The sequence below is a fragment of the Bos grunniens genome, chromosome 29, assembly GCF_055505025.1.
Source record: "Bos grunniens cultivar Pamir isolate PY7600 chromosome 29, Bosgru_T2T1.0, whole genome shotgun sequence".
Lineage (NCBI taxonomy): Eukaryota > Metazoa > Chordata > Mammalia > Artiodactyla > Bovidae > Bos > Bos grunniens.
Genome location: NC_141193.1, coordinates 50,219,004 through 50,237,153, shown reverse-complemented (window position 1 = coordinate 50,237,153; position 18,150 = coordinate 50,219,004). Strand labels below are relative to the sequence as shown.

General features: G+C 39.1%; 1 protein-coding gene across 15 annotated transcripts in view; it reads right to left on the bottom strand.

Annotated features, from left to right (window-relative positions):
- Positions 1 to 18,150, bottom strand: part of DEUP1 (deuterosome assembly protein 1) — a 143,732-nt gene that overhangs the window by 29,765 nt on the left and 95,817 nt on the right. For 11 of the 15 annotated variants that reach the window (XM_086383230.1, XM_086383229.1, XM_086383237.1 and 8 more), the window contains 2 exons: positions 6,681 to 6,704; positions 2,994 to 3,145 (listed from right to left, as the gene is read on the bottom strand). The exons of 3 other annotated variants lie outside the window; for them this stretch is intronic. In XM_086383230.1, coding sequence (XP_086239356.1) covers positions 2,994 to 3,145; positions 6,681 to 6,704 — 176 coding nt within the window. Of the gene's footprint in view, positions 1 to 2,256; positions 2,649 to 2,993; positions 3,146 to 6,680; positions 6,705 to 18,150 lie in introns of those variants that run through there. One more of the 15 variants, XM_086383231.1, reaches the window with a different exon arrangement.

Sequence of the window (18,150 nt, the reverse complement as noted above, 5' to 3'; positions counted from 1 at the left end):
TGCTTGAGGATCTCAGCTCCCTGACCTGGGACCACAGCAGTGAAAGCCTGGAATCCTGACCATTAGGCCACCAAGGAACTCCATTAAGTTTTTTAAAGTGCTGAATAACTTTTTATTGGAAAAGAAATCCTTTGAAATATCCTAAAATGCTTCACGTTTTAAGTGGATGAGCACAAAAATCTTATCACTTCTAACAGGAGTAAAAAGCAATAAAAACCGAGTTAACTTCCAAGTAGACAAAAGCTTATTTTAATAATACATTATACAAATCTTTCTCAGTCAAAAGCAAGAAGGGGTTAAAAATTAGACTACAGACTTTAAAATGTTGTGGAACATTATGTTCCCATACCTTTATCTAAAAGCTTTTTCCTTTCTAAAATACTTTAATAAGACCTTATTGTATTAGCCATTGATATGTAAATATGACTGTGTGTTTTTTGATTATTTTCTTCCTAATAAATACATACAGCTTTTAGTATTTGACTTCACTGAGCTGTGTTGTAAGGGAAGGAAAGGACATTGCCTTTTTTCACTTGCTAAAATTAATAGATATGTGCTTTACAGTTCTCCACCAGTGAGTTCACAGTGTCCTTGCCTCTCAACAATTCTTTCCCCATAGTGGGTTTTACATGGTACTAATTTATTCAGAACATTTGAAATGCTGTTTCTTTTAAAAATCAGGTCACTGGAGAACATTGAAATCAGACAAGCCATTAAAACAAATTTAATGAAACTCTGAACAAATGAGACTGGCAGGACACAGGGCTCTGCAGTAGGAACAGTCGCCCAAGCTGCTTATTAAGACAGTCTCCCGCTGAGCATGTTACCTCTTACACTGCTCCGTGCCCCCTGCTGCCTTGTTTCCGTTAGGCACTCTTAACACATTCCGTACTGCCCAAGCAATCCAAACAATAAAAACACTGATTAAAGACAGGAAAAGGCAGAGGAGCTGTCTTTTTGTTTAAAGAAGAACATCTAGTACCTTCACCTGAGGCTTTCCAAGTTATTCCCAACAAGCAAGAATAGGAAACAATGTTCTGCATTAACAGGGGTGCAATACAGACCAGTGGCTGGAGAAGACGCGGTGAAGACCCTTCATAACATCACTGGGGTGCTGATTTTCTCTTACAGAGAGAAAACCGCATACAGGGGGTGGGGATGTGACCCATGGAGAAATGTATCCATGGGGAGAGAAGTGCGTTGTAAAGGGTTTATTCTATATTAGAAATTATATTCTTACCCCCAGATCAAGGTTAGGTTTTCTGGACAGATTTGCAGTTACCCTGGCCAGTCAACATGGGGATACTCAGCAGGGAGGTGCCCTCTGGCTGGGGTGCACGCCCCTCATCCTCTCCACATCCCTTTTGGACTCTCGCTGCACTGCCCGGAACATACCACCCTACCGACCGAAGAAGCGCCCCTGTGGAGCAGCAGCAGGCTTCTCTCATTCCCTCCCATGACCACCTGAAGAGCTATTAGTTCAGCACTTCTGAGTGCTTGCTGTTTCTAACACTGGGTTAGAACATATCCTTCCGGCACACACAGGGTCAGGGTGGTGAGAGTGGGAAAGGATGTACTACACGCACGAGGATGCTGAGCAGATGTGTCAAGTACAGCCCCTGGACTTAAGGACTGTACCTGTAGCACTGGGCTACTTAGGGAGCCGGGCATCACCCTTCCCCAACAGCACTATCTTTAGAGGAAATGTCAGATTCAGTCATTGTTTATCCACCAAAATATACTTTTTAGGTACTGGGAGTTGGAGAAGTATCAATATTATTGTAAATATTAACAATTTTGTTAGAATAATAGTATCAATGATAATGTCTAACATTTAGGGAATTATACATTTTACAAAGAAATAGGTTTTCTCCTATAATCCTCAGAAAACCCTTATAATTATTATCCCTACTTGTCAGATGGGAAAATAAAGGTTAAATATTTGAATTCCGCAAAGCTGCAAATATTAATTATCTGTATGTGAAGTTTTCATGCTAAGTATTATGAGCTTTTAAACAAAAGTTGTACTGATGTTAGGTCTGGACCTATTGATTCACCATTTCTCAGCACCATGGAATGTTAATAAACCTCATATCAAATAAGTTTGGGGAATACTGCACACCATACCTGTTCCTGGAAACTCACAGAGTAATTAGCACATTAATGGCTTTGCAAAATCCTGTAGAAAAGAAACTTGTTTGTTTTGCTGAGCATTTTCCCAGTGCTGGAAAATGGTGAAAGAACTCCAGAGACAGCTCGGATTCCAAACATATTTTATTAAAGTTGAAGAAATTAGTCAAATGTTAAGGCTGATATATTTACTTAAATTTTGAAGTAAGACATTTTAAAGAGCCTGGGGATAATGTAGGCAGCAGGTATTGATTTTCCACATGCTTCTCTTCACTCACAGAAGACCCCTCTCACACACCCCCAGGTTCTCTCCTGTGAAAAGACCACAGTCTGTCTCCACTGATGGAGCATCAGTACAAAGTGTACATGTATCTGAAGTTAAGCCAGACATGCTATCTGCCTGTGAGTGAGTGAGTGAAAGTCGCTCAGTCATGTCCGACTCTTTGTGACCCCATGGACTATACAGTCCATGGAGTTCTCCAGGCCAGAATACTGGAGTAGGTAGCCGTTCCTGTACTCTGACATAAAAAAAAAAAAAAAAAAAGATTACTTTTGTACATTCTGTATGCCACATCAGGTTCTAAGAAAGTTCCGAACTGACAAAATTTCATTTAACAGTCTACTCATTTCACTGTTATCCTTGGAAAGCTACTGAGACCATAGAATTTCATGTATATCTAGACTATTGAATTGTCCCCATAAACAAATTTTAAGCGGCTGAAGAGAAAGTGTATAAAATTACAATTTGATTATTTAAAAACAAATTTCACTTGAATGTTTGTATGTTTATATCCTTATGTAAGTGGAGCTGGCATACCCATCTTCATTTTTACCCCATTTTTATTTGGCTTTGATAGGCATACCTTCCTGCTTCTTCATAGGTATTTACATTAGCCCATGTTGATTTTCCACTGGCATGAAGTTTTGCAAGATCATTTCGGAGCCTTTCATTCTCGTATTCCAGTTTGTTAATAGATGTATGCCTTGAATGTTCCCTGTTAGTGAAGTCTACACTCTAGAGAATAAAATAAACTATCATTGAAAAAATTGTTACATACAAGAGATGCATATTTTCTGTGCATTTGGACACATGTTGGAAAGACCCTTTCCTGTAAGTCGACTCATGTGACTTTACTCCTGTGTACCTCCTAAATGTCTCTCTTCACCTCCCACCTTCTCACAACACAGGTCCTCAGTGACAGCTGCCACTTAACACATCACAGTGAAGGGGATGCCCATGCTCCAGTACAGAAAAGGCTCACTGCATGCATTACTGTTCTCTGTAGCTAGAACAAATTGTTAGTTTTAAGACTTTCTGTGTTAATAGGGTATGCCTTCTAGTGCTGACTAGTAATGGAACCAGAATTAACATATCTTTTAATTTTAAAAGATTTGTTTTCCACATTAAAACAATATATGTCATTATAGAAAATCACATATCAACCCCTCACTGTAGGGTGGTATGAAAAATTATATATTAAATCAATATGATGGCAGTCTGATTCTGGGCCATTCTATACCAAGATCACTAGATCCTGGATGAGACTGTGCCAATAACACAGTCTTGAGCAATGCAGCATCACGAAAAAGTTTTATTGTCTGGTATGGGCAACCCAATGGTTAATGTCATAAAAGAATAAAAAACATATTTAAATCACAACATGAAAAATTTAGAGCAAGATTAAAGATTTCTGATGCTATGTTAATTAAATGCTGTAAGAAGTTTCTTAGGGAGAGTCTAAACTTTTTCTCTCACAAAATTTTAAAAAACAGGATATATTCTGACATGAAAACTCATGAAAATGCTTTAAATAACCCCATGAAGTCCTTTATAATAGAACTATGATTTGAATACCCATGAATTATGCTGATTAAACAATAGTTCCCTGCTTACAGAAGAGTAATATTTTAGTACAAAAAGCATAACATGAGTAAAATATCTTTTTGAAGCTCCAATTTTCGATGTTTAAAAGCTCGTAAGACTATAGATGATTATGGCTTAGAATTGTCATTTTTAAGTTTCTAAATTTAAGGCTTTGACTGCCATTGCATATGGGCTGGCATGTGATAAAGTCACTCAAAAAATTTTTGATTAATTGCACATTTTAAATTATTCATTTACTATATTAATATCAATATTGATAAATAGGAATAGAAATGTATATATTAAAGCATTAAAAATGCTTACCTGAAAAAAAAAAAGGCTTACCTGTTTTATGTTTTGCTTCAAAGGCCAAATCTGTTCATTAAAACTTCTGTTTACTGCCTAATTATTATGTATATGTGTTAGTTGCTCAGTAGTGTCCGACTCTTTGAGATCCCATGGAGTATATCCCACCAGGCTCCACTGTCCATGGAATTCTCCAGGCAAGAATACTGGAGTGGGTTCCCATTCCCTTCTCCAGGGTATCTTTCCAACCCAGGGGTCGAAACTAGGTCTCCCACATTATGGGAAGATTCTTTACCGTCTGAGCCACCTACACTATCCTTTTACAGAAGTTTAAAAATCTTTAGAAAGGTCTACTTTTGAATGGAAAAAAATGCTCCAGGAGGTCAAACGTTCTCAAAACAATATTGGCCAATGTGACCTTTGGGAAAGAAGGGTCATTCAAGGTATTTCTCTGCTTGTTAGGCCCTTGCCTTTAGTATATGTTAACTTTGCTCATTTGAGATATACTTGCTGCTGCTGCTGCTACCTCGCTTGAGTCGTGTCCGACTCTGTGCGACCCCATGGACTGCAGCCTACCAGGCTCCTCCATCCATGGGATTTTCCAGGCAACAGTACTGGAGTGGGTTGCCATTGCCTTCTCCTGAGATATACTAGTACAGATAAAAAAGTAATCTATAATCTGCTTTAAAGGAGACAGGTTTGCTTATTCTAAAATTCGAGCCCATTTGTGATAAATATAAAGAAGGTAGACCTAATACAATTTTCCTCTCCAAAGGAGAACACTCATGGGCAGATCTGTTTGAAAAACAATCTTGGAAAAGATTCAAAATTTTCTCCTAAAAAGACATCACCTAGTCAAAATATATAATTCTTGATAGTCTGCTGCTCTGTTATGATTTCATTCAAAATTTTTCTATAAAATTAGATTTCACCTGTGACTTTTCTGCCCAGTGTTGATTTAAAGTATTTAAGAATGATAGTAATGATTTTTTTTTAAAAAAACACAATTTTCTAAATGTACCATAATTAAATAAGTATTGTAAGTATGACCTGAAAGAATTACACAGGTAATGGATTTATACAATTTGTATTTTAAAACATTTTCCATTTTTCTAGATAGCATTTTTGGTGCTCTCTCATTTCATTTTTTCCTAAATACTTTTCAATGATTTTAAAAATATATTCTCCAGTAGATGCTTATCATGTGAAAACAGGCACTGATTAAACTTTACCTATGTATTGTTGATGGGTTCTTTTTACAGGCCCAATCAATTTCTTATTCCCTACCCCCACCCTCCAAATTTTAAGGTTTCATAGTTTTAACTGACTTTTCTTCTTGAAATGGTGAAACCTCATGGCGCCTGTTTACTTGAGCACACAGTTGGGTTACTGAACTGTCTGAATGATAGTATTTTATAAGAGTACTTTTTCTCTTAAATAATAGTTAGACTAACAAAGTATTTCTATAGAAGGGCTGACTTTAATCATGTTTTAAGGTTAGTATATTAATTTATAGCGTGTAAATGAATGTTTTAGATGCTTAAAGTTAGTCACATAGTCAAGTCCGACTCTGTGATCCCAAGGACTGTAGCCTGCCAGGCTCCTCTGTCCATGGGGATTCTCCAGGCAAGAGTACTGGAGGGGGTAGCCATTCCCTTCTCCAGGGGATCTTCCTGACCCAGGGATCAAACCTGGGTCTCCTGCATTGCAGGCAGATTCTTTACCAACTGAGTCACTAGGGAAGCCCTTTAGATGCTTATGAGGGTACTAATTTTTATGCTGTTATTTTATTTAGCAAACTGTATGGATAGTGAAAGGCCAATTAGTCTTAAAAATTACTCTAAGTTCTGAGTTCTGACTAAATCTAATTTTATAACACCTTCCCTAAGTGAAAGAAAATTTAACAAATACAAATATAAGTCTAAGTAAATATGGAGTCACAAAAAAGCCTATCATGATAAACTTGATCCTTCGTTAATTACCCAGGAGCAGAATAAAGATAAACCCCTCACTTTTCTCTATATAGTCAAGCTTTTGCACAAATCCATGGAAAACATCTTTTTCAAAGCAACAAACAAACACCAAAAAATATCCAAATAAACCAAAAACCTCTTGCTAATTCTGGTCTTAAGTATGTCACTGAGACCAGAGAAAAACTTATATGCCAGGTGGTTAGTCCCATTAGTAAATTCTCCAAAGGAAAATGGGGGTTGTCACAGCCCCAGGTATGCAATAGGTAAAGGACTGAGTGCAAGACTGCTGTTTCTACTACTGGGTGGGTATGAACTTTCAACCTTTTTCCCCTAAGTGTAAATGATCAGGAAGCTTCACACTTAAGCAGAAAAGTTATCAAAGCTCTAGTAATTCAGAAATGACCTACCTTTATATCAGTAATTCCACTTGTCTAGGAAGGAAAAAATAATTGTTATTTTAATATTAAAGAAATACCACATATTTTAGAAGACTTAAAAATAATGATGTAAATATTATGGTTTTTATTGCCCGAGGTAAAATTTCAGCACAAATTATTTAATTATATGTTTACTTATTCATTCCAATTATTTTAGAGAGAATTAACTAATTATGGGATTTTAACACATAACAGATATGAATTTTCTTTATGAAATCTTTAAACTAATAAGTGGTAAATAAATGACATAATAGATTATAAAAGCTTAAAAGAGACAAGAGTCATACGGAACTCTTTTTTATTATTCAGTAGACACTTGAGATTTTTCTCTTTGGGCAATGGCTTGACTATGTCAATTAGCAAAGTTAATTCCAAATCTTCACATATAAAAAATGGAGAGCAGTTATAAAATCAGCTTCCTAAAAGGGGGGAGTGTGTTCAAGATGGCATAGCATAGCACAGTAGGAAGACCCTGAACTCACCTGTTGCAGGGGTAAACCATAATAACTCCTTACATAGCAACTACCTATGGGAACAACCTGAAGACTAGCAGAGAAGATTTTATATGTCTAAAGATACAAAGAAGGAACCATAATAAAATTGAGTAGAAGGGATGGACTAAGAAGGGTGTAGTCAGAATCACATCCCTGGATCAGCAACTCTCAAACTGAAAGAATATCACAATTGCAGAGGTCCTCCTCTAGCACAAAGGGATCTGAACCACACATCAGGTTCCCTAGCTTTGGGGTGTTGTACTGGGAAGATGAGCCTCTAGGATGTCTGGCTTTGAAAACTAGCAGGCCTTACCTTTGAGAAAGCCAGAGGGATACAGGGAACAAAGACTCTGCTCTTAAAGAACACACACAAAATCTCTCATGCTCTGAGTCTCAGCAGTTTGAAAGGAGCCTGGGTCAGATCTACTTGCTCATCATGGAGAGCCTCCGGGAGAGGGGAGTGGCAACTAGGACTCCCCTGGGGATGGAGGTACTGGTGGCAACCATTCTCGGGAGCTTATTCCACCATGTGGACACCAGCACTGACAAACACCATTTTGGAGAGCTCCCTTTAACCTCTTTGTGCTGGAGGTTACCAGCCCACCAGCTGGTTGGCACCAGTCCCAGGACTTCATGGACTGCACACTCAGCTGTGCCAGGATCTGGCCCCACCCATTAGAGGGTTGGCACCAGCCTTGGGCTTCACAGGCCCCATGATCAGCTATGCTGGGATCCAGCCCCACCCACCAGTGGGAAAGCAGCCAATACATGAGGCAGTGGCTGGCAGCCACCTTTGCAAGGGGCCAGCCCTGCCAACCAGCATGCCCACAGTAGCTGGCCATGCCACAAGAGAAGGGTTCACACAGCCCAAACATGAGGCAACCCAAGAGCATATGACTCCAGTGAACACAGGGAGTGCCCTGCTGAGCCCCATAGGACATCTCCAACATAAGGCCACTTCTCCAAAATCAGGAATCATAACCAGCCTACTTAGTATGAAGAAATAAAAAAGAAAATTGGGCAAAATGAAGTGAGAGAGGTATAAATCCACATGAAGAAAATGTAGGATAAGCAATTCACCCAGTAAAGAATTAGAGGTAATGATGTTAAAGATGTTCTATGGACTCAGGAGAAAAATGGATGAATACAACAATAAGTTTAACAAATAGAAAACACAAAGAAGAACCAAAAAAGAGCTTAATAATACAACAACTGAAATAAAAAAAATACACTACAAAGAATAAACAGTAGATTATATGATAGAAAAGAACAGACCAGTGAACTGGAAGATAGAGTAGTGGAAATTACCCAAGAAGAGTTCATGCTGATCCTTTTCAAACTATTCCAAAATACTGAAGAGGATGGAATGCTTCTGAACTCATTCTAGGAGACCAGTATCAGCATGATGCAAAAACCAGACAAAGACACTACAAAAAAAAAGTAACAGGTCAGTATCACTGCTGAACATAGATGCAGAAGGTCTCAACAAAATATCAGCAAATCAAGTTTAACAATACATTAAAAAGATTATACACTGTGATTACGTGGGATTTATCCCAGGGATATATGCATGGTTCAATAGCCACAAATAAATCAATGTGACATACCACATTAAAAAATTGAAGAATAAAAGTTATATGATCATCACAATAGATATAGATAAAGGTTTTGACAAAATGTAACATCCATTTATGATAAAAGCTCTCCAGAAAGTGGGCATAGAGGGAACATGTCTCAACATAATAGAGACCCTATATGACAAACACATAGCCAACATCAGAGTCAACAGTGAAAAGCTGAAAATAGTTTCTCTAAGATTAGGATCAAGACAAGGATACTCACTCTTGCCACTTATTTAACAGTACTAGAAGTCCTAGCCACAGTAATGAGACAAGAAAAAGAAATAAAGAGATTTCAAACTGGAAAGGAAGAAGTAAAACAATCAATGTTTGTAGATGACACGAAACTATATAGAAAATCCTCAAGATGCCACCAAAAAACTATTAGACATAATAAATTATTTCAGTAAAGTTGAGGGATACAAAATTAATATACAGAAATCTTTTACATTCCTATATGCTAACAATGAACTAGAAAGAGAAATTAGGAAAACAACCCTATTTACAATCACATTAAAATAATAAAATGCCTAGGAATAAATCTACATAAGGAGGTAAAAGACATATACTTGGAAAATTATAAGACACTGATGAAAGAAATTGAAGATATCACAAACAAATGGAAAGATATGCTGTACTTATAAATTAGGAGAATTAATATTTTAAAACTGACCATACTCCCAAGGCAATCTGCACACTCAATGCAATCCTTATCAAAATATCAATTGTATTTTCCTTAGAACTAGCAGAAATAATTCTAAAATTTGTTCAAAAACACAAAAGACCTTGAATAACCAAATATTGAGAAAGGAGAACAAAGCTGGATGTTTCATGCCTCCCTGAGTTTAGACTGTTCTACAAAGCAAAAGGAAGAGTGGGCGGCAGAGGAAGAGATGGTTAGATAGTACCATCAATCCAGTGGACATGAATTTGAGCAAACTCCAGGAGACAGTGGAAGACGGAGGACCCTGGCTTGCTACAGTCTGTGAGGTTGCAAAGAGTCAGACATGACAACAAGAACAAAGCTACTGTAATCAAAACAGTATGGTACTGGGGCAAAAACAGTACATTGACCAACGGGACAAACTAGAGCATCCAGAAATAAATCCACACTTACATGGTCAATTAATTTATGACAAAGGAGGCAAGAATATACAATGAGAAAAAGACAGCCTCTTCAGTAAACAGTGTTGGGAAAATGGACAGCTACATGCAGAAGAATCAAACTGGACTCCTCTCACACCATGCACACACTAAACACAGCATGGATTAAAGACTTACAGGTAAGGGTTCCCTGGTGGTCCAGTGGCTAAAAATGGCATGTCCACCTGCCAATGCAGGGGACACGGGTTTGATCCCTGGTCTGGGAAGATTCCCAGATGCCCCACATATCTTGGGACAACAAAGCCTGTGGGCCACAATGACTGAGCCTGCACACCTAGAGTCCATGCTCTGCAGCAAAAGAAGCCCACACGCCACTACTAAGGAGGAGCCCCCGCCTGCCACAACTAGAGAAAACCCATGTGCAGCAATGAAGACCCAGCACAGCCAAATATAAATAAATAAACCTTAAAAAAAGACTTAAATGTAAGACCTGAAACCAAAGAACTCCTAGAAGAAAACACAATATACTTATCAACACTGGTCTTAGTAATATTTTTTTTGGATCTGTCTCCTCAGGTGAGAATAAAAAAGCAAAAATAAACAAATATGCTTGCATCAAACTAAAAAGTGTTTGCACAGGGACGGAAACTAAACAAAATAAAAAGGCAGCTTAACGAATGGGAGAAGATACTTGCAAATGATACTTCTGATGAGGGCTTAATATCCAAAATATATAAAGAACTGATACAACTCAACATAAAATAAATCTCATTAAAAATGAATAGAGGATATGAACAGACATTTTTCCAGTGAAGACATACAGATGACCAAAAGACATGAAAAGATGCTCAACACTAATCAGAGAAAAGTAAATCAAAACCATAATGTGACTATTTTATACTTGTTAGAAAGGCTATCATAGAAAAGACAATAATTACAACTGTTGGTGAAGATGTGGAGAAAAGCAGTGCTTGTGACCTATTGGTGGGAATAGAAGTGGTACAGTTTCTATGGGAAAAACCATGCAGTTTCCTCAAAAAATTAAAAATAGAACTGTCATATGATTTAGCAATTTCACATCTGTGTATTTATCTAAAGGAAACACAAAGACTAACTTGAAAAGATACATATATCCCAACATTCACCGAAGCATTATTTTCAACAGCTGAGATACGGAAACAACCTAAGTGTCCATCAAAAGACAAATGAATAAAAAAATGCTATGGTGTATATACACAATGGAATATTACTCAGCCACAATAAAAAATGAAATCTTGCTATTGGGGCAACATGGATGAATCCAGAGGCTATTATGCTATGTGAAATTAGTCAGACTGAGAAGGACAAATATCATATAATCTCACTTATATGTGGAATCTGAAAAACAAAACTAAACAGACTCAAGGATACAGAGGACAAACTGATAGTTGCCGGAGGGGAGGGTGTTGGGGGTAGGTAAAACAAGTGAAGGGGATTTAGAGGTACAAACCTCCAGGTAGAAAATAAATAAGCAATCATATGTACTATACAGCATATGGAATACGGTCAATAAAACTGAAATAACTTTATATGGGACAGATGGTTACTAAACTAATGTGGTGATCATTTCGTAATACACACAAATGTTAAATCACTATGAGGTACACCTGAAACCAACATAGTATTTTATGCCAAGTAAATTTCAATTAAAAAAAAAAAAAACCTTCCTAGGCTTCTCTGGTGGCTCAGCAATAAAGAGTCCACCTGCCAATACAGGTGATGTGGGTTTGATCCCCGATCTGGGAAAATCCCACGTGCCCCAGGGCAACTAAACCTGTGCGCCACAACTACCGAGTCTGTGCCCTAGAGCCCGGGAGCCACAGCTACCGAGCCCGCGTGCCCTGAGCCCATGCGCTGCAACAGGGGATGCTGCAGTGAGATGTGGGCTCACCACAACTAGAGAAAGAGCCTGCACAGTGATGAAGACCCAGCACTGCCAAAATAAATACGTAAAACCACATTAAAATTTTTTAAAAAAACCTTCCTATATGAAGGATAATCCTCATAAAATATAAATGATTAAGTGCTATTTTAATAAGCATCATGTTGAAGGCTATAACAAATGGCATTCTATTTTATGACAGCCCATTAAGCAACTTTTAGACATATATATTATGTATGTATATGTGTGTGCTAATGTAAAAGTTCTGCAGAGATAATCAAATACCAAAAAGTGACTCTGCCTTTATTGAAAATACAATAAAACTGCGTAGACTAAAGTAACATGCATGAAAAATAGTAAATAATATAGATATGATGTAATTTATGTGTTAAATTATACTGCACCAAGTAGGAACCCAAATGTTTTTTGAATCAATCAATGTCAACAACTACTGAGACAGATCATGTAGAAACTGTGATAAGACAAAGCTTTGGTTAACCTTTTAATTAGCAGTGGTTTCCTTGATAACTTATTCATGTCTCTCAGACAGCAGGTAAGTCCCACAAACCCACAGGTATTCACTGAGCCTTGCGTATGTGTGTGAGTGCTCAGTTGCCCAGTCATGTCTGACTCTTTGTGACCCCATGGACTGTAGCCCACTAGGCTCCTCTGTGCATGGAATTTTCCAGGCAAAAACACTGGAATGGGTCACCGTTTCCTACTCTAGGGTACATTCCTGACCCAGGGATGGAACCCAGGTCTCCTGCATTGCAGGCAGATTCTTTACTGTCTGAGCCACCAGGGAAGCTTTCAATGAGTCATATACTATACCAAATCTTATATGAAGAAAAAACATGAAATATAAGCCCTTTCTCCCACAAGAAATATGACTGAGACAAAACATACCCATAATAAAAAATAAAAGAAGACAATTCAAAACTGCTAAAGAAAGTCAAAGAAAGGAAAACTAACTGGGCCCCAGAGTAATGGTAGATGAATTCAAGGAGGAGATAAAATTTAATCTAGTCCCTTAAGGGACTGGTAGGATTTAGTAAAGAAAAAGGAATTTCTTTACTTTGGTAAAGGAAAAGCACTCAGGTGGAAAACATATAATAGATTGATCCACTCATCATTCACTGATTCCTTTGTTCATTTACTCATCAAACAAAACATTTTTCAGTGCCTTCCATATTCAGGCACTACATTAAGTGTTGAGTTTGGTGGCAAACTAGGACCATAACCACTGAGCCTACTGGTAAGGGGATGGGCAGCTTACGAAACACAGGCAATTGTAAGACTGTGGTAGGACAGATGCTAAGGAAAGGATGCTATGATGGCTTCGAGGAGTGACACTTAACAGGAAAATCAGAGGAGATTTTGGTATAGCTTAAAATTTATGCAGATAAACTTGAAACATTAATAGGACATGGCCATGTGAAGGAGGGAAGGGGGATTTTTTGGTAGAAGGAAAAGCATGTGCCAAGGTCAGGAAGTAAGAAAGAGCATGAGAGTGAGAATCACATACACAGATGAGAATAAGCTGTTCTACTGTAGTGGAGGCTTTGTGCCGGTCTCCACAGGGAAACAGAGCAGGTGACCCAGGTTAAGGAAGCCTGGGACGTGAAGGGTTCTGGCTTCCTGTGGGAAACTGAGCACATGTTCCACCAGGAAAGGCGACGTTAGGAAAGCATACCTGGCGTGGAAAATGGACAACTTGGAAGCCATTCCAAAGAGAGAACCTGAAGCCATTGTATGATGCAAAAGAGAGAAGCTGAAGGTGCCTCTACCCTTCAAGGGGAAGCACACAGCCAGAGTAGAGAACCAAGGACGAAATGCAGGGGCTGAGTAGGGGCAGAGATGCAAGGGCAGGATCAGTGACAAGAACAGAAGGGGCAGGACCATGGGGTCTGACAGTCAACACTACGCACCTGGAGCTATCCAAGCCAGTCACAAGCTGTATGATCTTGGGCAAGTTACTCTAAAACTGAAAGACCTCATTTCTTTTTCTGTGGGGATAATAGTCCCTATCCCAGCCCCACCCCGCTCCCCGGCCGCCCCACACAGTATAAGGACGTAGACGTTAATGTACGGAAAGTACTCGGCAGACAGCAAGGCATACAGTACACACGTGATGACCAGCAGCTCTTTGTTGTGACGAAACTCTACCAGTCTCCTTGACTTTCTGTCTTGTCTCTGCACATTATATTACCTTGTGTGCTCAGCCACTCAGTCATGTCTGACTCTCTGCGACCCAATGAACTGTAATCTGCCAGGCTCCTCCGTCCATGCAGTTTTCCATGCAAGAATACTGGAGTGGGTTGCCATTTCCTTCCCCAGGGGATCTTCCTAACCCAGGAACGGAACCCCCATCTCTTGGGTCTCCTGCCCTGGCAGGTGGATTCCTTACCACTGCAGCACCTGCATTATATCACCTTATCATGACTTCCCACCACTGTGTGTCTGGCTAACTATTCCTAAGAAGCCTTTTCTGATCCCAGTACAGCATCAGGTAGCCCCCACACAGCCCCTGCACTCCACAATCTCCTATCACTCTAGCATAACCATCCAGTTAATTGTTTATATCCACTAATGTATGTTTATAGACACTAACATTAATCTCCATGAGTTCAAGGATCTAGTCTCATAATCCTAGCATTCTGCTAGACATATATCAGACATTCAGTAAATAATTATAGAGTGAATGAAAACATTCTGTGCTGACTGTGGCATGTGATAAGCGCAGAAAAGAGAATCTAGAAATAAACCCACATGTGTAGGTCAACTAATCTTTAAAAAGGGCACCAAAAACAATGGGGAATGGGTGGTGTCTTTAATAACTGTTGTTGGAGAACTAGATATTCACAAGAAAACAAGTAAAACAGACCTCTATCCTAGACTACTCAAAAACTAACTCAAAATAGATTAAGGCTTAAATGGAAGACCTGAAACTGTCAAACTCCCAGAAGAAAACATGGGGAAATAGCTACTTCGCATTGCCCCTCGCAATGATTTTTTGGATATAACACCAAAGCACAGGCAACAAAAGCAAAAACAGACCAGTGGGACTACATCAAACTAAAGAGTTTCTTTCACAGCAAAGGAAGCCAATTAACAGAGTGAAGAGGCAATCTATGGAATGCGAGAAAATATTTTGTCAACTATATATCTAATAAGGGGTTAATTTCCACATTATATAACAAACACATACAACTTAACAGCAAAAATACAAACAACACAATTAAAAATTGGGCAAAGGGCCTAAACAGATATTTTTCTAAAGAAGACATACAGATGGCCACAGACACGTGAGAAAGCTGCTGACGTCACTAATCATCAAGGAAATGCAGACTGAAACCACAGTGAGGTACCACCTCAGACCCGACAGGACGGTCTGCATCAAAATGGCAAAACATAACAGGTGTTGGTGAGAATCTGGAGAGAAGCGAGCTCTCGCACACCACTGATGGGAATGAAGCTGGAGAAGCCACTGCGGGAAACGGCACGCGGCTGCTGAAGAAACTGAAAACAGAACCACCGTGCTGACCCAGATCTCGCATCTGGGCATGTATCTAAAGGAAAGGGAACCAATGTTTCAAAGACATGTCTGCACTCCAGTATGTTCACTGCAGTTCACAATAGCCAAGACATGGGAAGTGTCCATTAGTGGATGAATGGATGGAGAAAATTCCACATACTACTACTCAGCCATAAAAGAAGGAAACCCTGCCATTTAAGACAACATGCATGAACCCGGAGGACATCAGGTTAAGTGACATAATCCAGACAGAGAAAAGCAAATACTGTATGTTTGCACTTATATGTGGAATTTTAAAAAAAGTCAAACTGACAGAAACAGAAGGTAGAATGGTGGTTGTCACGGGCAGTCTGGGTCGGGGGTTGGGGAATGGAATGAGCAGAGATTGAATAAAAAATACCAACTTTCATTCATAAGATGAAAAAAGCCACCACAGCCACGCACTACAACTGGGGAACAGCCCCAACTTGCCACAGCCAGAGAAAACCCGCAGACAGCGACAGAGGCCCAGAGCAGCGGAAAAACAGATAAACACATGCACAATTTTTAAAAAGGTATCAGACAAAGTGCAACAAAATAAACCAGGAAGAGGAAATTAATAAAAGACAGCAATAATTAAATTAGGAAAGAGGAAATAATAAAGTCAATACTTTTAAATACTAATAAGCAATGCCTTTGTGTGCCAGACTTAAAAAAAGAGAGAGAGCTAAACTATACATGTTTAGAAACAAGAAAGAAAACATAAATCCAGGATCTGGAAAGATGCAAAGAACTCTAGGATATTCCTAACTTTGGTAACAAGAAACATATTGGAATGGGTAATCACCAAAACAACCTAAGAAGAAGGGAAATCTGAATATACCAAGTACCATAAAAGAGAAGGGAAAGGTAACTGAGATCTGCCTCACTGAAACTTCAGCTATACACACATGTACACAGCTCAGTTCGGTTCACTCAGTCATGTCCGACTCTGCAATCCCATGGACTGCAGCACGCCAGGCCTCCCTGTCCATCACCAACTGCTGGAGTTTGCTCAAACTCAATGCCCATTGAGTCCGTGATGCCATCCAACCATCTCATCTTCTGTCATCCCCTTCTTCTCCTGCCTTCAATCTTTCCCAACATTAGGAGCTTTTCCAATGAGACAGTTCTTCCCAACAGGTGGCCAAAGTATTGGAGTTTCAGCTTCATCATCAGTCCTTCCAGTGAATATTCAGGTCTGATTTCCTTTAGGATGGACTGGCTGGGTCTCCTTCCTGTCCAAGGGACTCTCAAGAGTCTTCTCCAACACCACAGTTCAAAAGCATCAATTCTTTAGTACTCAGCCTTCTTTATTGTCCAAATCTCACATCCATACATGACTACTGGAAAAATCATAGCTTTGACTAGATGGACCTCTGTTGGCAAAGTAATGTCTCTGCTTTTTAATATGCTGTCTAGGTTGGTCATAGCTTTTCTTCCAAGGAGCAAGCGTCTTTTAATATCATGGCTGCAGTCACCATCTGTAGTGATTTTGGAACCCCCAAAATAAAGTCTGTCACTATTTCCAAGTTTCCACATCTATTTGCCACGAAGTGATGGGACTGGATGCCATGATCTTAGTTTTCTGAACGTTGAGTTTAAGACAACTTTTTCACTCTCTCCTCTTTCACTTCCATCAAGAGACTCTTTAATTCTTCTTCACTTTCTGCCATTAGGGTGGTTTCATCTGCATTTCTGAGGTTATTGATATTTCTCCCAGCAGTATTAATTGCAGCTTGTGCTTCATGCAGCCCAGCATTCCACGTGATGTACTCTGCATATAAGTTAAATAAGCAGGCTGACAATATAGTCTTGACGTACTCCTTTCCCAATTTGGAACCAGTCTGTTGTTCCATGTCCAGTTCTAACTATTGCTTCCTGACCTGCATACAGGTTTCTCAAGAGGCAGGTCAGGTGGTCTGGTATGCCCATCTCTTGAAGAATTTTCCACAGTTTATTGTGATCCACACAGTCAAAGGCGTTGGCATAGTCAATAAAGCAGAAATAGATGTTTTTCTGGAACTCTCTTGCTTTTTCCTTGATCCAACAGATGTTGGCAATTTAATCTCTGGTTCCTCTGCCTTTTCTAAATCCAGCTTGAACATCTGGAAGTTCACTGTTGATGTACTATTGAAGCCTTGCTTGGAGAACTTTGAGCATTACTTTGCTAGCATGTGAGATGAGTGCAATTGTGCAGTAGTTTGAACATTCTTTGGCATTGCCTTTCTTTGGGATTGCAATGAAAACAGACTTTTTCCAGTCCTGTGGCCATTGCTGAGTTTTCCAAATTTGCTGGCTTATTGAGTGCAGCACTTTAACCGCATCAACTTTTAGGATTTGAAATAGTTCAACTGGAATTCATCACCGCCACTAGCTTTGTTTGTAGTGATGCTTCCTAAGGACCACTTAACTTCACATTCCAGGATGTTGGGCTCTAGGTGAGTGATCACACCCTTGTGGTTATCTGGGTCATGAAGATCTTTTTTGTACAGTCCTTCTGTGTTTTGTTGCTACCTCTTCTTAATATCCTCTGCTTCTCTTAGGTCCATACCATTTCTGTCCTTTATTGAGCCCATCTTTGCATGAAATGTTCCCTTGGTATCTCTAATTTTCTTGAAGAGATCTCTAGTCTTTCCCACTCTATTGTTTTCCTCTATTTCTTTGCATTGATCACTGAGGAAGGCTTTCTTATCCTCCTTGCTATTCTTTGGAACTCTGCATTCAAATCAGTATATCTTTCCTTTAC